Genomic DNA, 22,701 nt, shown 5'->3' with positions numbered 1-22,701 from the left:
AAAGAGCAATTGATTCTTTAACATTTCATGTTTTATTAAAAACAGTCAGTTGGTACAATAAATGTACAGCATGAAAATATACATTTAATGTCTTCATACAAATACTGTGGATTAAAAAATTATAATATAGAACCATGAATAGCATTCACACTTGCACACCAATACGCAAACATTTCACTGTAGGAACGAATAGGAACAAATCTGTGGCATTGCTTTGGTCTATTCACAGTGGCTCTGATTTTCTTGAAATAGATAATAATGAAACTTATTTCAGTATTGGATATCTCAACAATGAAGTCCATTAACAACAACAGGGAACATAAAGTGTCTTCTTTCTCTTGCAAATGAGTGCACCTTTTTATACTGTTTTTTTTTATTTTTTTTACAGATGTCACAGAACTGTTAATGCCATGTGAAATTGATGAAGAGAAACATTACTGTAACAGTCGTGTCTTGCCCCAAACTTTGAAACTTTCTAAAAAAACAAAAAAAACATCCTCACTCAGTGCATGTTCTTTCTGTCTTTTCACAAGAAACATTTCTCCATGGCATAGGGCAGCATGAGAACGTTTAATGAAACCCGACAACAGACTGATCTTTAGGATGTTCTTTCTCGGTGGATGAGATTCCTCAAATTACATCTAATACTAACAATCCAGACAGCCAGCATTCCTGGGTTTGCTTTAGTCACATTTTTCCTTGCCATGAATTTACAGTTTGTTTTTCTGTACATACAGTCTATATAGGACGACATAGGCTGTGTACACAAATCTGTCACGTGGAAGGAGGACACATTTGGTAACGTTAAAGCATTTTCCTTCTTTGCCAAATAACCTGGTATACTTAAGAATGACAAGCCAAAAGACTTACTAACATTGTCAGGCTAGACCTGTCAAGAGTTGAAGACCACCCACAGTGAATACGAAAATACAAATTCCTTGGGAGTAAATGTGTTTACACGATGATTTACATGATGTACTTTACTATGAGTCATTTTATGAAAAGCTCTTCAGGATTTATTTCCTTCAATGTTGTACATCACCCTTCACATGTTCTTTCCTCATCACTGCAGTCCTTTCCAACAGCATGATCTCAATGTTTAGAAGTTACATGCTGACTTTACTGCAATTAGCTAAAACAGTCAGAAGAGTCTAGAAGAACTCAACCATGGTACAGGGAGCTGATTGGTGAAATAGATAACCTCTATGTGCTGTGGTGAAACACTGGATTCTGAGGTGACCTACTAACGCCTTATAGAGGCCACAGGCTTCCTATAGAGTAGGGTCTCCCTGGGGATGAGACACGTGGCAGACAGACAGACAGGGAGTGGATGATAGTAGGTTAGATCTCAGTGGCAGCAATCTCATCAAAGTTGATCTCGTTGCCCTCCTCCTGCTCGTCAAGCTCATCCCTGGTCTCCAGTTCTTGACTCAGTTCCCGAAGGGCGCGCTCCAGCTCCCGGTTCCGGCGGTACATCTGCACGTAGTTCTGCTGCAGCTGCTTCTGGTAGTGGATCACCTTCTCCTTCTCGTCTTGCCACACCCGGCGCTCATCCTCGAAGCTCCCCGCTTGCTCCTCCCCTCGCTGACGCTCCAACGCCAGCTCCCCCCTCAGCCTCTCCAGCTGCAGCCGCATGTTCTGCAGGGCATCGCTGTTGCCTTGACGCTGGGCCTTGGCCTCGTCGCTCTCGTAGGCTAGCATCTGCTCCTCCCCCTCGTGGAAGACCTGGCAATGCCTGTTGCTGTGGTGGGCGAGGCCTTGGCCCTGATTGGCCAGGGCGTCGCGGAGGCGGGAGGTCTCCTCCTCCAGACGACACAGCTTCTCGCGGAGCAGCTCGGCCTCGCTCTTGCGGCGCTGCAGCTCGTTCTCGCAGACCTCCAGCTCCAGGGTGCGCGTGCGGCTGGTGGAGGTGGCCTCTTGCAGCAGGGCCTGGTTGTTGGTGGCCTCACCCCGGGTCTCTCTCAGCTGGCCCCGCAGGGACACGATCTCCCCCACACGCTGGGCCAGCTCCCCCTGGACGTCCTTCAGCTGCTGCTTCAGCAGGGAGATCTCCCCAGACTTCTGACACACCTGGAGGGGGGATACGTCATCAGGATCAGGTCACATGATCGCGTATGACAAGGCAACGCCCCGCAGTGACATAAGAACAGGGGAATGTCAGAAAGCCAAGGGAATGCGTAAGACACGAGTATTACTTTCAGTTTACAACCTTCTTAGGTTCCTGGTTTGTACAATGCTGTGAATTACCCCATTGAGGGAAAAACAAAGCCTTTTTTTCCTGAAATGGTAACAAGATACATTTTGCTATTGATTGCCGTCAGAACATTAAAGTGAAAGGCAGACAGCCAACTCGTTACATAGTTCCATGTGATTGATGGATGTGCCATTCAGTTCCTGCCTCTTGCTAGTTAGTGCCATGCCCTGGGCAGAATCGTGCTGAGAGAAAATACGTGCTTTACTGGGCCCTTGTCCTCCCTGCCTTTGTACAAACAACAGCCTTTTTAATTGCCTGTCAGTTTTATGGGGACTATTAGTCAACACCAGCTATTAGCTGTTGACTATGCACTGCTTAAAATAAAAAATAACTCAATACACCATTGAGTCATTGACTAGAATGTCCTCACTTGATGTACCTCAATCCCTATCTATGTAGTTAGAGTGAGAGAGATACAGAGAGAGAGAGGGACACGGAGAGAGATAGAGAGAGATAGAGAGAGATAGAGAGAGACAGATATTTCCCATGAAAGGTCCAGGTGTGGTGTCACCACCGGTTTGTCACCTCCCACTTGGTCTCCTCGAGGCGTGGCCCCAGCTGGATCTTCTCGTGCTCGTAGGAGGTGCAGCGCTCCTCCAGCTGCTCCCTCTCCTGCAGCAGCTGGGCAAAGTCCTCCTGCAGCTTCTTCTTCTCCTGCTGCAGCTGGAAGACCTGCAGTTGCAGCACCTGCTGGGCTCGCTGGGCCTTCTGGGAGGCCGTCTGCATCCGGGTGGCGCAGCCCTGACGCAGCTCCTCCAACTCCAGCTCGAAGCGCTTCTGCTTCTCGTCGTAAACCTGGGGGGGTTACAGAACAAAAATCTCATGGCCCAATTTTGGATGAAGAGGGTTTTTTTTTCTTTTTATATGATCATGAAATGATAACATTGGTCTGTAGCTCTCAAACCTCTCGCTAACAGAGCCCCACACTAACCTGGCAGATATCCACCTCTCGCTAACAGAGCCCCACACTAACCTGGCAGATATCCACCTCTCGCTAACAGAGACCCACACTAACCTGGCAGATATCCACCTCTCGCTAACAGAGCCCCACACTAACCTGGCAGATGGCCACCTCGTTCTCGTCCAGGTTTTCCCGGAGCTGCTGGAGCTCCACTTCTCTCTCCCTCAGCTTGTCCTCCAGGTCTCTCACCACGCCCTCGTAGCCCTCCACTGCGACAGGGGAGCGCCCGCTAGACCCACTGTCTGAGAGGGGCTGCCCTCGCCCGCTCAGCGACCCGGAGCCCGTGCTTTTACTGGAGGAGGAGCGGCCGCTGTCTGAGTTGGAGTGTCCATGTCCGTTCACAGGGGCGGTCTTCATTGGCTCCAGGTGCCCCCCGGGGGCCTCTCCTTGGGCCAGACTGTACCCAGTGCTGCTGTAGGGGGGCAGGCTGGACAGAGAGTTGCGTCCAGAGTCGGACAAGGAACAGGATTGGTTGCTTCCTCCGTTGCGGGCGCCGCCGTAAGAGTTCCGTTTGTCAGAACAGGAAGGAGACTCCCTGTGGGTGGGGCTCAACAGGTTTAGATTGCTCTGGCTCTCCGACAGGCTGTGCCCATGGCGAGGGGAGAGGTACTGCATAGAGTTGCGGCTTTTAGGAACGACGGGTTTGAAGGCGGTGGGCCGGATGATGGTTTTCTCCATGTGCCTCTCCAGTTTCCCAGACACAGGTACCAGCTTGGGAGGGGGTCCGCCCATGTTCCCGTTCAGACCCTGGCCCTCCCTGGCCTCCTCTGTGTCACTCCCAGGACTACCGGATGCCACGTGGTTGTCATTCCAGTCCCCGACATAGTCCACATTCAGGTAGGTGTAGTTCCCGTTCCCTCCATCCTTCTGCAGGACTTTCCCGGAGACGGCCGTGCTCTGCTTCTTGCTGGGCGGGGTCAGGCAGCGGAGCAGGGAGTCCTGGCATGTGTCGGCGTCCAGGCTGGAAACCCCGGGGGTCTGTCGTCGGAATCTGGCGCCCAGCTCTGCAGCAGGCCGGCTGTGGTGGTCCTGGTAGGTGGGGCGGGTGGCGATGAGGCTGCTGACCGAGCCCATGGCGTCCAGGGAGGAGGGGTGCGCAGCGGGGGGAGAGTGGGGGCCGGAGGGGTGGCGACTGCGGGCCCCGCTGCGGCTGGGGGTGTGGTGCTCAGCAGAGGAGACGGGCGGAGCCTGAACCAGGGCCATAGTAGCAGCTGATCAGTGGTGCCTCGCACTCTGGAAGAGACAGGGACATACAAGGCTCATGGTCATTGGCAGGGTTCAAAACTGTCAAATTCAAACTTTATCGAAACATACAGCTGGACAATAAATCACGATGGCCACCCAGAGACGAAAGAGAGACTTTCACGCTTGATCATCGATAATTCAAGTAGATGATACACAAATGATACGGTACCATGCGGGCCCACACACACACTGGGTTCACAGTCATTCACAGAGCCCATTCATGCAGCACAAACAGAACTTCAAGCTTCCAGCCTATAAAGCCTGAGCCGGGGAAGAAAAGGGGCCTCTTTTCATCTGGGAAATGTAAAATGGTCCCTGACATGCTGGCTTCTCTCCTGACAGTAACAAAGGGCACTGTTTCCTCACATCTTATCAAACACAGCTGCAGCTAACACGGTATATATTTAAGTAAAAGTTTGGCTTAAATGCGTTTTAATGTGTTGGACTGTATGGTCTGGTAAGAAGTATGCTTTGTGTAACAAGACAGCTCAGTGTCAAGGTACGCAAGCATTGACATACACACAAACTGATTTTAGTGGGCCACAGCGACTGGCTGTGACATCAATTTGTCCCATGGTACACCGTGTGGTGGTGAGAGAAGAACAATGGCAGACAGGATGTAGGATGATGGGGTCACAGCTAGTTGATGCTGGCAGGACATTAAGCAGGTAGCCAGCTGTGTGTGGTTAACACAGTCAGCGACGGAGCTGTGAGGAGGTTTTAGCCACAGGTGTGTCCTGTTTCACATTCTGTCTCAAAGCCGTGTGCACCAAGGCCTGCCTAACCACACTGATTAAACTGGACTGAAAATGTCTGGACACAGAGGACATCCATCAAGGATACTTCCTTTTTTTTTTGTGTCAAAGACACGTATACTCAAGCATCCTCCCCCACACACACACACCCTCCTACACACACACACACACACATAGATAAATGACTGTCGAGGGTTTTGGCAAGGCCAGTGAATAATGGGAGTGTGTGGTGTGTCCGTCAGCCAGTCAGGCACCAGCTGCCCCTGGCTCTGTCCAAAAGCACCGTGGTGCCAAGAGGAACAGCCACTACTAAGGTTTAACTGTGATTAGGATACTTTAATTAGCAAAGACAGCAGTAGGATCCATATTGTACTTATGGGATAATAACTGAAGTAAAAAGAATGAAAGAGATGTACAACTACATGCAATCATACAAACCTTTTTTTTTGGGGGGGGGGCAGCATTGTATAAAATCTAAAATAGGCAAATTAACCCCAGTGCACACAAAGCCAGTTAGGAAGTGGAATTCTCCACGGCCCAGTTTGAGCATGCCTGTTGGGTGCATCTAAAGGGATTCTCCATGCTGAAAAGACCAACGAATCCATGGCCATGTTTAATCCGGTTAATCATTTCAAAATTAAATGAGCGTAGAGACTGACTAGGCCTGCTGCCCTTTCTACCCGACAAATGAGAACTATACAGACCTTTCTTATAATACGGTACTGATATTACCAAACACATTTCAAGGCCTCTTTCTTGACATGGTTGAACTCTTATGTTTATCTAAACCTTAACCTAAACCCCCTGACGGAGTGTTTAAAACGTATTTTCCATGCATTCCTCAGACCAATGATACCAGTGTGGGGCCCAGTTGTCTTCCCTGATAAGAGTTGAAACCGTAATCCTAGCGAACGGGCTGAGCCTGGACAGAGAGACTGTGCAGTCTCTTAGACAGCTTCAATGGCCCCTCCCGACTCCACATGTCCCCCTTTTTGTTTGTCGGGGTTGCCGTGGTGATGGGGGACCATAGCACGGGCAGGAAGAGAAGGGCCTCGGAGCGGGAGTGGAGCAGAGAACTATCACAGAAACAGAGACCTCCCTCCTTAGCATCTCAAAGCCTCTGGTTTCAGAGGGGAACACAAGACAAATGTGGTACCTAGAACACGTCTGGTGTACTCCGACTTGGCATTATGGCTTTCATGGTACAAAGGAAAACATCCTGGTTTCTTTTCTTAGGTCATTGTGCTAAAGTAATTAAATAATAAGGATTGAGTCAACTCTTGAGGCCTAAAGTTGAACTATGTGGGTGATTGTGGAGTTACATGAAAGTATATTCACCCTGGGATGACTGTGGCTGTGAAGGTATGTGAAAAGCCACATTGTTTTTGTCTGGGAAAGCTCTTGTAGGTCTTATGCTCTTTAGTGGTGCAGACAGTCACTCCCCCATCAGGAGGAATTTGCTGCCGTGCAGGCTAATGAAGGCTCAGCCTTAAGTGGGCAGAGGAGGGTCTAACCGAATAACACTGGTGGGTTGGAAGGGCTCCAGTCCACCATGCTTTAACAGGTGCCACCAGGTTCCTCAAGTTTCACCTTGGAGTATGAACAATTTTTTAAGGAGCATTTTTGCCCTAAGCCCCTGGTTATTTCCGACCTTGCCATTTGCCACATGACAAGGAAATGGGCAGTGAAACAGTGCTGGGGAGCCAGTCAGAGCAGACACAGCGATGCAGTCCATAGGAGAAGTCTGCACATCAGGGAGAGTTATGAAACAGATGTGTTATTTGAAGATCTTGTTTCATGGTCAAATCTACGTTTCAGCCCTGGACCGTTGCCAGGTGCAGCTATCACAGGCTGCCAGACAGCGGCCACACAACTGCATATTCATTAGGCTGAGCCACTTACGTAACCTGTTTGTCTGAATAGTAATCTGCCATGAAACATCCTGACATGGTCCCATTTCATCAGCCTGTACATGAAGCGCCACAGCAGGACAAGACGCAATATGACGTATGGATGTTTTGGGCACACACACACACACACACCTACCTACAGTATAGCTCGCTGGCCTTTTGCATGTGTAGCTCAACGTCACAAAAACATGCTTTGAGACAAACCGGGAGCTTGCCATAAATCCCTCTTTGTGCCACTGCTGCCCTGGCACCCATACACACTCACATACACACTCACACAGCCACAGGGGTTGGGGGCTAAAAATACAACCCACATAAGGGGATGTGTCAGGGCCGGTAAACAGGACTGCAGTGTTTTACCGGGTCTGGTTTGATGGTGAGGCGCCGGGAGCAGCACCTCCTGTGACTCCTGTGGGGCAGAGGGGCAGAGCAGAGGCCGTGCATGCATGAGAGACTGGGGACAAACAGTCTGGAAATCCCCTCCTCCACACACACACACACACACACACACTCTCCCAGGCTCTCACTCCCCAAACCCCTCGATCTCCCTCCTCCCCCTCCCCATCTCCACGGCTTCCTATCCCTCTCGTTTGTGAGAGTCCAACACTGAAAGTAGAACACAGCAGAAAAGTGTGACAGTGCTATTTTGGTTTCATGGGCAACCTACCTTTCAATGAGCATAGACCTTGTTATACTAAATAGCTGTGACACAAAAAATCTGTTACCTTGTCAAAGCCAAACAACCTGTCATTCCTCGTGTGCTCATTCTGTATTATCCCAAAACGACAAACCTACAAATAAATAGCCCCAGAAAGCCAAACGTGTATTTTCTCATATAAACTTGTCTATGTTTAGGCCTGTATACACATGCACGCCTTTCAGTCTGAGTTGCGAGTGAATGGTACATTGGAGGCAGCTCTGGGACAATGATGGTTGCAGTGAAAGAGAGAAAAGGCCTCGCTTCTCTCACAAACATTCCTGGAGAACTTTCCTCTGCCTGTCACTGTCTTTGTTTTAGTGAGCAGAGAGAGAGGGAGAGAGAGAGACAGAGGGAGGGAAAGAGAGGGAGGGAGAGCTGCAATCAGCTATAGAAGACAGAACGAAGGCTGTTTCTGATTCACATGCTTTACATTGCTGCAGTCTTCTTTTCAGTAACTCTGATTGCTGGAATTCACTAACAAAAAACAACATTCTGTAAAAAGAAGACTTGAAAATGTTTACAACCTTGTAGAATTTCTCTCATAGACCCTCTGCCACTCGTATCCCAATCACATCCAAAATGTTTCTTTCCTCTCACCCATGGACCCGTCACCCCCACCCTCATTCGACAGTTCCTCACATACCCTCAGATGACCCCTGCATTGCTGTGTGTTCTGGGCCTCCTCTTGTCCAGCTGAAAGTCCTCTTGTCCCAGTTTAGTCACAAAGATTCTCCCTGTGCTCTGTTCTCCCACACGTTTAGCCGGTGGAGTGACTACCTTCAACCTCCTCAGGGAAACTTCTCTCCATACACAGCTCATGCTATCAAGCCAAATACCGCCAACGTGAATGGGAGACCACTCTCCTCCCCTTCCTCTCTTTTGCTCCTCCCCCTAACAAGGTTGAGGAGAGCCCTCCCTCTCTCAAGTATACTCACCCACACCTCCCCTTTTCCCACTCTGCTCTCTCTTTTTACTACCTCCCCCACTCTTTCCTTTGAACAAACACGACTACGCACCACAGGTTAGTGCAGTTCAATACCTTTGTCACGCAGAGAGAGAGAGAGAGAGAGAGAGAGAGAGAGAGAGAGAGAGAGAGAGAGAGAGAGAGAGAGAGAGAGAGAGAGAGAGAGAGAGAGAGAGAGAGAGAGAGAGAGAGAGAGAGAGAGAGAGAGAAGAAAAAATGGCCATCAGATTAAGATTAACAAATACATAAACATTTCAAGACTATTCAGCATGTGAGCAGATCTTTAGCCGACGGGCTGTCTGTATATAATAGTGATTAGGTTCTACCAAAAGTCCCAGTCATTCAGGCCGTTAGGCTGGATGGGAGAGAAAGTAGGATCTAGATTCTAGAGGACCCAGCAAGGGTTCATACTTCAATCAGCGACTGAATGTGTTACAGCTGCTTAATGAAGCCTCAGCAGACAGTGATATCCTGGATGTGTTAAATCCTGACAACTACTTCCCAGCCAGGTCCTGTTCCCAGCCTGTCAGTCTCCAGGAGAGAAGTATCCTCCAATGACCACCGCAGCATCCAGCCTCAGCTTTGACCTGTAAATCCACCATCTGGCCACAATAAATGAAAAAAAGATGTTCAATCAGAGCTCAGCATCATCATGGAGGGAAGCAAAGTAGGGTAAGGGAAGTAGGCTACAGAACACACACACGCTCTCCCTCTCTTTCTCTATTCCCTCTCAGGTCTAACAATTGGGTCACACTAGCCAGTGTTTAGTTTGTCCTTCAGGTAGAGCAGATAGGTGTGGAAATAGTAGTGCTGTTTATAAGCAGAAAACAGGGAAACTGAGGAAGTTCAAGGTGACACTACTGAGAATGGGTTCTATTATAAAAGAAGAAGCTCTATGGTTAGCAGGAGAACCCTCCCACCACCAGATGAAACACACACACACACAGTGTCCCTGTGACAAACACTATCAATCACACGGTCAAGGCCACCAGCAGTGGCACTCACAGAAAAGAGGCAGGCAACAAATCACAGTGATGTTGCCACCATCTACACAGGCTCTTTATGAGCCAAAGGGGGGGACCTATACTATGACTCAGCCCTTTAGGAATGAGGACCACCGTTGATTTACAAGGTAGAAAAGTATAGAGCCATTAGCTTGGGTTCCCTCCCTCTAGAGTAACCTCGACAAGGCCAGTAATCAGAGGAAATGCTGGTTCAACTAATAACACAATTCAGATTGACACATCTCTGTAGACGAGGTTCAGGGTATCATTGCGGACAAACCCAAACACCATAACACTAGTTTATATCAAAATACATACATATGGTATATCGAGAGTATATATATGGACATTTTATGTTTTCGTAACAAGGGCTTGTGTCTGTGGCAGACAGAAAGCTGGGCCATCCATCAGTGTCCTGGCTCCCACTGCTTGGGGACGTCAGTCCCATTGAGCACTGCAGCTAAAACTGGCTCCAGCCCTCGCCCTCCTTCTCTCGCCCGAAATCCTCAATGGCACCAGTCAGTCCAAATACGCAGCGACAAATAAAGCCACACAGACACTAAACGTTTGGCATTTTCAACGATCTGCCCGCAGCAATCGGTCAAAAGTCTTCACGGGGTGAAAATAACTTTTCCTGGTAAAATAATGACAAATTCACAGGAAAGGGTAGTATTGATTTGGCAGGGGCTTATCTCACCCACACATAATCTAGCTGTATAATGTGCCAAGGAGATTAGAGTTGGGTCTCTCCAGCTTCAGCATTAATGCAAAATCCCATTTGTGATTAAGATCTGTGGCTAGCCAACTCCCTTTACACTCACCCCACTCAGCAGGAATGTGTCAACAACCTCACTGAAGTGAATGTGTAACGGAAGAATGTTGTCTATCGCAGTATGACTATACACATACAGTCCGGGGCCATTGGTTAGGCTTGGATTGGATTTGATTATTGGACACAATTTAAAGCAGCTGGGAAGGAAATTACAACATTGTGACAGGGAATCCAGCCAGTAATTTGATGATCATGTTTTCACAGTCTTACTTCAGTATTGGATGAAGGAAGTTCCAGAAAGCTCCCTGACCCAATTTCAGGTACATGTGAGTGGTACAGTAGTGCTCTGATCAGAACCATAGTTTTCCCCAGCCGAGCTCACCTCTCACTGGCACCCTGTTTAGGGCTTCTGGAGGCCTGAGAGAAGCAGGGGGAACTGGTCGGCCGTGCATCCCAGGGACTCACTGCCACTGCTGGGGCTCCACTCTCTCACTGCTCCTGGGCTGTAGACAGAACCAAGGGAACATGTGTTAAACCTGGACTTTACACTGATGTGACTACTACGATTCCAAGCTGGACAACCAGAGGTGACCCTAATAACTTTACAGTGTTGTTGAGGGAGGAACGTCGGACTCACAAAGACAGAATGTGAAAAAAGGGAAAATCCACATGAACTCAAGTGTTCCCTCGGCCCAACATTCCAAGCACATTTCATTCATTTACCATCTACAATTGAATACTTCACCTTTCACCCCCAGGACAATGTTCACGCGTCATCTCTTAACCGGCCCCTCATCTTTTGTTTGGCTTCAATTACCAGAATTAGGGAGAAACTCTAGACTAGCTGGGCAGCAACAGAATTCTCAGGGAAAATAAAGCCTCTTGTTGCCATCGCTGGTAATAAAGCATGTCAGACTCCCAGCAAGCCACAGGCTGTCTCCCAGCAGCCTCTGGGACTGTCCCTGCAACCCTCCAGGTGAGAAACACAGCGCCATCCTCTGGGGAGAGGGAAACACGACTAGACCTCCACTCACCTCACATTATGGTGCTTTCACCATTTTTCATCTACGAAACGTTTTGACAGTACACAAGTTGAGAAAAAGTGAGGCAAAATCCATTCTTCACATTGGTAGTTCTACCCATAAAAAAAATAACCACATACTAAAACAAGCACGTGGGACTCTGGTGTTGTCTATGTGAACCCAAACCAATGCCCCCGACCTCACTCAAATTCTACACGCACATTTGACTTTCTCCTCCCCCAAGCTCATTTTCAGTGTACAATCTGTCCATCCCCTCTTCACAGACTAACTCAATTACACACACACATTTTACAGAGCTGAGCCACTGTAACTCAATTGGCTTCAATGTGTCCTGGTGTCAAATTTCTACCCCACTAGGGCCACATTCAAGCAGCCAGACTGCATCCCTCTGTGATTATACCCACAAACCAGGCTTCCTATCCCAGTCTAGGCAGCACTGGAGCTGGCTTGGCACAGTACAGTAGACTGTGGGCTAGTCTTGAGGGTGACCTGTGGTGAACCAGAACCAATAATTACAGACGGTTGGAAGTTGCTAACTGGTTAATGCACATCCTGGATCAGGGCTGTTTGCTAAATATTCATTTTTTTACATGAAGCCTGGGGATATTGAAACCGTTTTTGTACCTATTGAGTGTCCGTTAAGATGAGCTTCTGATAACAGATAGAAGGCCTAAAGGGATTGTGGCTTCCCACACATGACCTAGCTCAATCCAAACATGGCTTCATAAACATCACACTGTGGCTAAGCTCAACCTTATTGGACAACATGGCTGCACCAGCATGTTGGAAACGGAGAACCAATTGTTCAAGACATGCAGATGTGTTGCTGTACGACATTGGGTTCATGGGAAGAATTTAATGCCTGGATGCTTTAGGACTATGACTGGTCCACAGATTTTAAACAGGTGCTTAGCAAGGGGGCGGGGCCACTTCTCTCACCTCTGCATCAATGGATGTAATCCTCATTAATTGCCCTGCCAGCTGCCAGAAAGGGATCAAACACGATGCAGACAGTGTGTGTGTGTGTGAGACAGAGAGAGAAGGGGGGGGGGGGGAGGAGGGGTGGGGTGGAGGGAGGGAGGACGAGGTGAGGAGCAGGAGGACATGAAGGAACAGATGGAACGAGCGGGGAGTGAGAGGATAAAGGAAGGAGGCGGTAAACGTAGGGAACATTATAAAACATTCAATGATGTATTATTACATCATGTTATTGAGGTAGGTGGACTAGGCATAAGAGGATGTGATCAAACAAGCTCAAATTCACAATAGCTGCACATGTATCAAAGGGTGGGGAAATGCTTTGGGACCAACCAACCAACTGACCAAGCGAACCATGAGCAGCTGGTTGTGGCTAAAAAGGAGAAAACGATGATATAACTATGTTTTACTAGTTCAACCACAAAGCCATTGCTTTAACGCAGAATCAAATTGTCATTTAGTGTGAATGGGCAGCTTTGTTTTGTCGCAAACAAACAGTTCAGTCTGTCTCTCCCTCTTCATCTCTGCCCCTCTGTCTCTCCCTCTTCATCTCTCCCCCTCTGTCTCTCCCTTTTCATCTCTCCCCCTCTGTCTCTCCCTCTTCATCTCTGCCCCTCTGTCTCTCCCTCTTCATCTCTCCCCCTCTGTCTCTCCCTCTTCATCTCTCCCCCTCTGTCTCTCCCTCTTCATCTCTCCCCCTCTGTCTCTCCCTCTTCATCTCTCCCCCTCTGTCTCTCCCTCTTCATCTCTCCCCCTCTGTCTCTCCCTCTTCATCTCTCCCCCTCTGTCTCTCCCTCTTCATCTCTCCCCCTCCGTCTCTCCCTCTTCATCTCTCCCCCTCTGTCTCTCCCTCTTCATCTCTCCCCCTCTGTCTCTCCCTCTTCATCTCTCCCCCTCTGTCTCGGCCCTTCTCTCTCCAACCCCCTACTGACTTACATTGTACAAAGCATAAATAAAACATGACTTGCAGCTTCAGTTTCTGACTTATATGAAAGGAGGATTTGAGTCAAAATGGAAATCTCAGAGGGAGGCGCACAAAGAGTATCACAGACTGTTGTTCCCTTGTAAACCCATGCAGAGCACCACAATCAATATGCATATCAAATAGAGAACAACCTCTGCAACACTGACAGCAGATGATAAGACACTGTTTGCATAAGCATGAAGAGACTGCACCGGGCCTTATTCTAATAAGCACGTTTCGTGGAGAGAGGCATGCCATACTGGTCATTATGAGTGAGGGGTATGCCAGAAGGAAGCTGTAACCCAGAAGATAGACCTGAATGAACCTGCCACATGTTGCCAGGTTAAATCCCGCCTAGGAGCACCCCAGGAAGTGCGACCATGCTGAGGGGCATATTTAATTGAAGTGGAAGGACACTTCTCAATGTAGAATCATTCCAGTCTAGGTCAGATACCTAATCCCCTACTTCAAAGTTAATGTATTTTGTGCAAACCAGCAATCAAATAGATTGGATGCAAACCTAGCTGGATGATGATATTTCGTGGATTTACATTTACATTTAGTCATTTAGCAGAAGCTCTTATGCAGAGCGACTTACAGTAAGTACAGGGACATTCCCCCGAGGCAAGTAGGGTGAAGGGTGCCTTGCCCAATGACACAACGTCAATTCGCACGGCCAGGAATCGAACCTGCAACCTTCTGATTACTAGTCCGATTCCGATTCCCTAACCGCTCAGCCATCTGACTCCCATTTGTATGTGTATGAGAGAAAACATCCACAATGTTTTCTCTCCAGATGAACCAAGAGTCCAAACCCAGATGTTAACATCTTCTAAAAACAGACACTGACTGTTGACTGACAGCTTAGAGTTCAGAAGAGGAGAGGAGGAAAAAAAACAGTGAGGACAGAGATTAAGTGCCATAATCTGCAGGCGGGAAGGGCAGCAATATCCACACAGATTCGCCCCAAAATACAGGATTGAACCCAGTGAGTTCTCAACTCTAAGGCTCTGCTGCAAACTACGCAGCAAATTAAGCTATATAGTTCAAACAGCAAACACACACAGGTCTAAAGCAGTTATCCCTTAATCTGGGTCAGAATACCTATTAGTATAAAAATATTCATCTGAATACAGCAAAGGTCATTTAATGAATGGGGGGGGGGTTGTCTACAGTATGCTTGCCTTCTCCTAGTGGTCTACTACAGGGCAGGGCGGTGGCCCACTTCCTGTGTATCTAAACACTGCCTGCACCCCCATCCCCCCCCCCCCCCCCCCCGCCCCCCCCCCCCCACCCTCCACTCACTGGTTTATTATTCTACTGCTCCGTGCCAAGGCCAAGCCAGCCGACCACAGAGTGATGAGACCACACCCTGAACAAAGGCCAAGGAGAGGCGATGAGGAAGTGATGAAACAGCAGTTCATGAGCATGAATGATAAAAAGTGTTCCGAAGGCAAGACAGCGCTCTTAGAATGTTAAATGAACGTGTCATTCTGTTTTACAGGTGAGTATGTGTTTACTGAATACAATGTTGTTTTGACCATAAGGTATCAACTGCTGTGAAGACACCCAAGGCATACCACAGGAAGGCCTACAAGAGGCAAGCAACACACTGCCAAAAACACTCCCAATCTTTGTTTATTTTTTCAGAGATCCTCATTTACCACGAGTCAAGCCAAACCTCAACCATTTCCCTTCTCCCAGAAAGCACACTGAACAAAATTACATTCATTTCCACCCTAGTCCACTCTCCCCAGTGAGAGTGGGTGAGGAGAGAGGAAACACGGTGGAATGCATCGCACCCCTTCCTCTACACATCTGAGGGAGAGGAAGAAAGAACAGAGAGATTAGAAGAATACAGGGGCGGTAGGCAGGAGCGAAAGCCCCCATGTCTGCCTCCATCCCACCCTCATTCCCAGCGTGGCACTGGAGCTTGCTGTGAGGCAGCGGAGCAAGCAGAACAGCTCTCCAGACTAATTACTTCAGACCCAGTTCACCTCAGCATAAGCCGTTATGCAATGGTATGACACGTCTGCCCCCCCCAAGTTGCCCGCCACCACCTCAGACCCTGTGCCTCTCCTTCTGACTCTCCAAACTATTTCCACTCACCTATCACACTCAATAACTCAACTTGTGCTGGTGTGGTCAGCAACTATTGCTATGTCTGTCCGATGGTTGGTGTTTGTTCTTGAGGGTACATAAGTGTGCCTGCATGTGAGAAGGTTTGTGTGTGTGTGTGTGTGTGTGTGTGTGTGTGTGTGTGTGTGTGTGTGTGTGTGTGTGAGAGAGAGTGAGAGAGAGTAAGTGTGTGTTTCTCTCCCTCAGCAGGGGGCTGTTCAGGACAGAAATCATTGCGTAGTAAGAAGTGTATTTAAAAATAACCAAACAAATAACCTCAGGGAGGGTTTGTCCCAGTTACACAAGCCTGATACCTCCATTCCACTGTACACAATTACAGTGCAGAAAACCTCAGACCAAGAGGTCAAGGGAAAAACAGCAGATGAAGATGATCTGATGATGCTGGCCCACACCAGCCACCATGCCCACACCAGCCACCATGCCCACACCAGCCACCATGCCCACACCAGCCACCATGCCCACACCAGCCACCATGCCCACACCAGCCACCATGCCCACACCAGCCACCATGCCCACACCAGCCACCATGCCCACAACAGCCACCATGCCCACACCAGCCACGATGCCCACACCAGCCACCATGCCCACACCAGCCACCATGCCCACACCACCCACCATGCCCACACCACCCACCATTCCCACGCCACCCACCATGCCCACGCCACCCACCATTCCCACGCCACCCACCATGCCCACACCATCCACCATGCCCACACCACCCACCATGCCCACACCACCCACCATGCCCACACCAGTCATTATGCCCACTTCAGCCATTACAGACACCAGTTATCTACCAACATGGATGGGGAATAATAGTACAGTCTTTTCAACAAGAATTTGGAACATTTTGCTTTATTTTCAAGAAATGTAATATCTAAAGATGTGAATAAAACAATCACGTTTTCCCCCAATATAGAAAAGGTCTGTGGTGGATCTTGAGCTTCTCTGAAAAAGAACATTCCTTACACCTTATTTAGAGATATAACCTGGAATATTAGAAGATAGGCTTGAACCTGATGGCAGGGACCGGGGTAGTCCAAAGATAACAAAACCTTGCCTCCCTCCCCTGCAACCTGCCCAAGTAATCCTACCAGCTCAAACCTGACTGTCTGGACAATGTCTGCAGAATGGCAGCAAAAATGTCCCATCTCTACAGTGTCTTTAGTTTTGTTCGTCATCATCAGTGTTGACAGTTAGGTTTTTTTTAAATGGGACAGTGGAACAGGTAAGAGGTTATAGGTAGAAAACTGGAGTAGGACAGAAAGGTAAATATTAAATATAGACACTGAGTATTGTGAGTTCCATGGTCCATTTGCATCAAAATGAGGCAATTAGTCAGGCAGCCAAGGGAGGAGCTGACAGTATGTGGCAGTTGGGGACGTAAAAGCTGTCCCCCTCACCAGATAAATGGGCCTTTGCTTTCAACCTGCCAGGTATAAAGACAAATGTGAGAGGACCTTCAACAGTAGTCTCCCTTTGTACCCTACAGGCCTTTAGAGCATTCGGAGGCCATGTCACCACACCTCCATTCTCTCTCCAACTGAGAACAACCCTGAACGAGGTCCACACTCAAGAGTAGCAGTTCATCCAACCACGAGGCCCCACTTTAAGAGCTACAGTAGAGGATGTGACACGTTGAGCGCTGAGCCCGTCTCAGGGGCTGCGATCCAGGGTGACTCGAACCCCTCCTGTCCCCCTGTGCAGCTGTGCAGGCCAGCTGTTCTCTCAGCTTAGTATGGAGAATGTCAACTCTGTTGTTCATGTGCCCCATTTGTTGGTCATCGAGGTCAAACACCAACACACACACACACACACACACAATGCCTGCACACACAGACACACACGTGAGATGAGAGGTAGGTGAGAGGTTTAGAGGCGAAGACCTCACAGTCCTCAGTGTTTTGTCAGTAAATGAGCCTCCTCCAGGTCGCTGAGGTAGTTCGCCATGCCACAGCAAAAACCTTTATTATCCTTCTCTAGTCAGAACCTCCCTAAAGTGCCGATCTCGTCAGCATGATAAACTCCTTTGTGATCCGCCCACTCCCTGCCTGTAAAACGTCTAACGTTTCACAGACTACTTCAAAATGAACAGTTTCCCCTAAAGTGATGTTGTCTCAAGCTGTTTAACATACTGTGGTTTAGTGAGTGGAAAGCTATACAACATTACTAATTACAGGAAAATGAGGAACAGAGGGTGTATTTTGGGAACTAAAACAAGCAACCCACAGAACGGAGTATCAGCTCATAAGAGTCTCTTTAAAAAAAAAAACACTACAAATACAATGACACAGCATTCACTCTCCCTGTTTTTACACTGCTCCCGTGCCGTTTTCAAGATATTGCATTGACGTATGAAGTTAATTCAAATAGATTGTTCTGGAAGGACAGGGCCTCCTGTTCCGTATGCCATGGGAGAAGGACTTGACCTTCAGTTTCGATGTCTTTCAAAGACACAACCCAGAGCACCTTGAGTATCACTTACCCATGCACACCATCTGAAAATATGAGGCCTGGTAAAATTACAGAAACCCCTATTTTTTCCCCCGTCCCATAGTTTTACTGGCACACGGGATGAATTAAACTCCTCAAGATGACAAAGCAAAGCACTACACATACAGTATGCACACAGATAGACACAAACACACTATGCGATTAATAAGGAAACCCTACATACAAAGCATGGTTAGGTTACCCAAACAAACTTTATTAGTCTAAATGGAGTATTACAGAAGCTTCAAAATTTAAGTCAAAAATTGCCTTCGGTACTTGAAGTCAGAGCAGTTAATACATTGTTGGTATAATTAATTAGGAGGCACGCAGGTTGATGATTACCTCCCAGGAGGGCAGGGGGGATGCAGAGGGAGGGCCAGGGGGGATGCAGAGGGGGGGCAGGGGGGGTGCAGAGGGAGGGCCAGGGGGGATGCAGAGGGAGGGCAGGGGGGATGCAGAGGGAGGGCAGGGGGGATGCAGAGGGAGGGCCAGGGGGGATGCAGAGGGAGGGCAGGGGGGATGCAGAGGGAGGGCAGGGGGGATGCAGAGGTAGGGCCAGGGGGGATGCAGAGGGAGGGCAGGGGGGATGCAGAGGGAGGGCAGGGGGGATGCAGAGGGAGGGCAGGGGGGATGCAGAGGGAGGGCCAGGGGGGATGCAGAGGGAGGGCCAGGGGGGATGCAGAGGGAGGGCAGGGGGGATGCAGAGGGAGGGCAGGGGGGATGCAGAGGGAGGGCCAGGGGGGATGCAGAGGGAGGGCAGGGGGGATGCAGAGGGAGGGCAGGGGGGAAGCAGAGGGAGGGCAGGGGGGATGCAGAGGGAGGGCAGGGGGGATGCAGAGGGAGGGCAGGGGGGATGCAGAGGGAGGGCCAGGGGGGATGCAGAGGGAGGGCAGGGGGGATGCAGAGGGAGGGCAGGGGGGATGCAGAGGGAGGGCAGGGGGGATGCAGAGGGAGGGCAGGGGGGAAGCAGAGGGAGGGCAGGGGGGCTCTCACACAACAAAGCAGACTTGTCAATGAAAGTATTCTGCTGATGGGTTAATGTTAGACAAGGGTAAGGATGGGGTGGTGGACGAGAATAAGAGAGAAAAAAGAAAGAGAGGAAGGGAGGGCCTGTTTATGTAAAACAAAGTTACGAAGGAAGAAATGGGAAACCTTGAAAAAAAAAAAAGAAGCAATTTTGTCTGTCCCTAGACTTGTTTGACTTGAGGGAAAGAGGAAAGAGAGAAATCCAGATAGCTAAATCACTTTATCTCCCAGTTGCTGTACTAAACATGCTGATAAGAATTATGGACGTGCCAACACCGTAGGCCTACTAAAGCTTAGGCAGCAGTTCAGTAAAGACTTGGGGAAAGCACTGTGCCTGCCTGGATCTCTTGAGAAATTACGAATGCAAATATGTGGCCTCCAACAGTCCCCAAACACCCCCAGTTTGACTGAGTAAGCATTTGACTTTGTTGAAATTAGAACGCCAACAACATATTTCCCCAAGTGACTGTCTTTGTTTACACAGGATCCATCTTAGTGGCAGCCACCCACTAAATGGTAGACATGCTTAGTAAGTAATTACATAAACAAGCCCTCATGAGAATGTTGTTCCAAAAAAGGATCCTGCTGTTATTTTATCTTAACCAACAGTCTCAGTCTGACTCACTGTCAAAACCCCTCAACCAGAGATTGTGTTTAGACAGTCACACTTTCAGAATTTAGAGACACTGAAATGAAGTTAGAAAATAGATTTGAGTGTGACAGAAGGTTTTAAAGATGTACTCTCGCTGGCAATTCAGCAAAGACAGAATGTGTTTAAGTCAAGCCCATCGTGATTGTTAAAGAGCCAGCTAGAAGGAAGTGGGTCAGAGAGAGATCAAGCCAGACTGCTCATAAAAGCAACACCTGTTTGCGATCACACATTTCAGACATATTATACAAAATATAAAAGATGAGACCCAGAAAGGAAGACCCAACCTTAAGGTGGGATTGATAGACACACACGAACACACCCACAAAGCCAGAAAAGAAGTTGAGAAAGAATGGGACATTGCATACATCACAAACAATATGGAGTTCTCAAACCCCACTAATGTACAACACCCCTCATTCAGTTGAGATAAGATAAAGATAGAGATTGAGGGCAGTAACACTAAGAAGGAAAATAGGTACCCTGAAGAGGACACGTCTCGAGGAAGCAGAGGATGACAACTAAGCATTCACAACACCAGGTATCCACATGGCCATGCGGAAATGTTGTGCCTATCCAACTAACCAGTCAGTTCTGGTGTTGCACGAGATATGGGTAACAATTTTGAAAATTTAAATCGAAGGGGTCATTTCTGCCGAGGTGATATAACGTAGTCTTGTTAAATGGTTCTTATAGCAGATTTCTCTCAGATTTTAGCCCACGTTTTTTTCATCTCCGTCTGCATAAAAGGCACAAAAACTAAGACGACTATATTTTGATAAGATGAGTTTTCATAAGAGGATCGCAGAGCCTGTCTTGTCTCCTTCGTGTAGCTAATCTAATACATTATGCACACCTGTGTTTTTGTTGAGCGCTGGATGTATCTGCTCAACGCTGTTTTTCGTCTGTATCATTGAAACGGAACTTATTTATTAATAGTAGTCGTCGTAGGAAATTTAAAAAATCACTGCAACTTAACATGTCACAACATACGTTGTGTCGTGAAAGTATTGGCATGAAGCAACAAAGTAACAAAAAACTTACCATGAAAGCTTCTACACGGGACAGCCCACGTTGACAGGACAGTTCTGCGAGTCTTCTCGAAAATATTGCGTGGACGCGTTTTTCTGTCGATTTAATATCAAGCCTCTGACAAATAATATACTCCTTTAAAAACTTCTTCAATGCGCATTCTTTTTCTCTTAGCTAGCTTTCTGTTTTATCTCTTCCTGCTTTTATATGCCCGTTCGTTACTGTGGTCTCAAACTCAGCGAGTCCAAGAGCAGACTGATGGTGGAACAAACCTTCAGCCTTAACACTAACAGAGCCCAACCCCCGATAGCTTTCCTACTGGCTGAGGTTGTGAACACGTTAGGCTACTTGTGGACAAGTAAACAAGTCTTTGTATGCTGTTTTGAAAGGCACCATATACCATAAAATAACAGAGCTACTGTTTGTAAGTTAGTTCATTATATTTGTGTAAGTATGCACTGTTTGTTGATATTTACTGTCATCAGCATGATGAAATGCTGCTTTTGCAAGCTCTTGACTGAGCCCTCCCAAGATTTACAGTATACCCAGAACCAGCAAGTAGCCACACCTCTTGGGTACACACACACACACGCATGTGCACATATCCAGTATATGGCTTTGCACACGCACACACTCATGCATTCCCTGCAGTACTGTTTCTTTGTCAGTGCATATAGGAGTTTACATTTATTCATTTAGCAGATGCTGTTATCCAAAGCGACTTCCAAGAGAGAGCTTTACAAAAGTGCATAGGTCAGTGATCATAAACAACGAGATAGCCCCAAAAACATTGTGGGTAGCCAAAACCTGAAGCATACATTGTGAAAAGCAAATAAGTGCCATTTTTAAGAACCATAGGAGCATGTAGTTAAACAGTTAGTATTTCTTCATTTCAACAGAGAAAAACATGCTTACTGAGATTGGATTCACAAATGGGCAAATTTGTGATCTTGGTGGGGCTCCAGAAATACAAATCATAGTTATTTCACCCATAGGAAATGAGGGGAAATTGGCCCATTACTTATCTGACCACTGAAGAGTTTGAGAGGTCTTTTTGTTACAGTAATTGAGAATTATTTGGATTGAGTGCAGTGTGTTTGTTGTTTGTAATGGGTTCCTCCGAACGACTGAATGTGCTATCTTCTGTGTGATTATGGAGACATAGGGTTCCCACTACTCTCTTTGGTTAGCCATAGGTGCCTGCCCAAGATGTTTATGATTGCTGACAGCTGCTTGTATAGCTGCAATTATGTTGAACTAAGTGATAGTGTTTTTTTCTGTTTCCACTGTATCAGCATTACTGTTTTGCAAAAAAAACCTCCTGAATAGAAATTTCTCAACATTTTCAATAAGGGTATAACTTGTTGGACTCTGCTTAGGTGCACTCACTAAACAATGCAAGATACGCACATACAATAACTAAAAGGTTTAATGCTACTTTGTCTTGTGATAGCACAGCACAGACTCATACTAGGTACTGCTTTTGGAACAAAGACATACTGCTGTTGTGTTTCCCTTGTTTCCACGCTGATGGTTACCTAATATTCATCTCTGTGTGCCTCACGTGACCTGTTGACACCTGAACCCACAGCCTTCTGTTTCTACCTTGCTCAGCCACTCTCAATGTTAGGAACTCAGGACGGAGAAAAAAACACACATCATCTGCTCTGCTCTCCAACCAGCGAAACAGGCTCCATTGTTTGTCCCCAGTCACAACCCTGGCAACACAGGCCAAGTGATTTAAGAACTTGTTCTCTATACAGCGACCTTGGTCTTCTATTGGATTTAACTTTGTGTTGTTCCCAACTGGGG

General features: G+C 47.7%; 1 protein-coding gene across 1 annotated transcript; it reads right to left on the bottom strand.

Moving 5' to 3' along the window:
• Positions 1 to 21: 21 nt before the first annotated feature.
• Positions 22 to 21,113, bottom strand: LOC136950406 (leucine zipper putative tumor suppressor 2 homolog). Its single transcript, XM_067244734.1, has 5 exons — positions 20,902 to 21,113; positions 10,948 to 11,068; positions 3,312 to 4,448; positions 2,780 to 3,049; positions 22 to 2,070 (listed from the first exon to the last, which is right to left on the bottom strand). The coding sequence occupies exons 3-5, from the start codon at positions 4,416 to 4,418 to the stop codon at positions 1,342 to 1,344; spliced, it is 2,106 nt and encodes a 701-aa protein (XP_067100835.1). The 5' UTR covers positions 4,419 to 4,448; positions 10,948 to 11,068; positions 20,902 to 21,113; the 3' UTR covers positions 22 to 1,341.
• Between the last annotated feature and the right edge of the window lie 1,588 nt (positions 21,114 to 22,701).

This window comes from Osmerus mordax, chromosome 10 (assembly GCF_038355195.1).
Source record: "Osmerus mordax isolate fOsmMor3 chromosome 10, fOsmMor3.pri, whole genome shotgun sequence".
NCBI classification, from domain to species: domain Eukaryota; kingdom Metazoa; phylum Chordata; class Actinopteri; order Osmeriformes; family Osmeridae; genus Osmerus; species Osmerus mordax.
The sequence above is the reverse complement of the archived record's forward strand: the minus strand, read 5'-3'. Positions and strand labels throughout refer to the sequence as shown.

Coding starts and splice junctions, on each gene's coding strand:
- LOC136950406 (XM_067244734.1), bottom strand. CDS start 4,418: ATGGCCCTGGTTCAGGCTCCGCCCGTCTCCTCTGCTGAGCACCACACC. Junction 3,050..3,311: donor ACGAGGTGGCCATCTGCCAG/GTTAGTGTGGGG, acceptor TAACCCCCCCAG/GTTTACGACGAGAAGCAGAA. Junction 2,071..2,779: donor TCGAGGAGACCAAGTGGGAG/GTGACAAACCGG, acceptor TCCCCCCTCCAG/GTGTGTCAGAAGTCTGGGGA.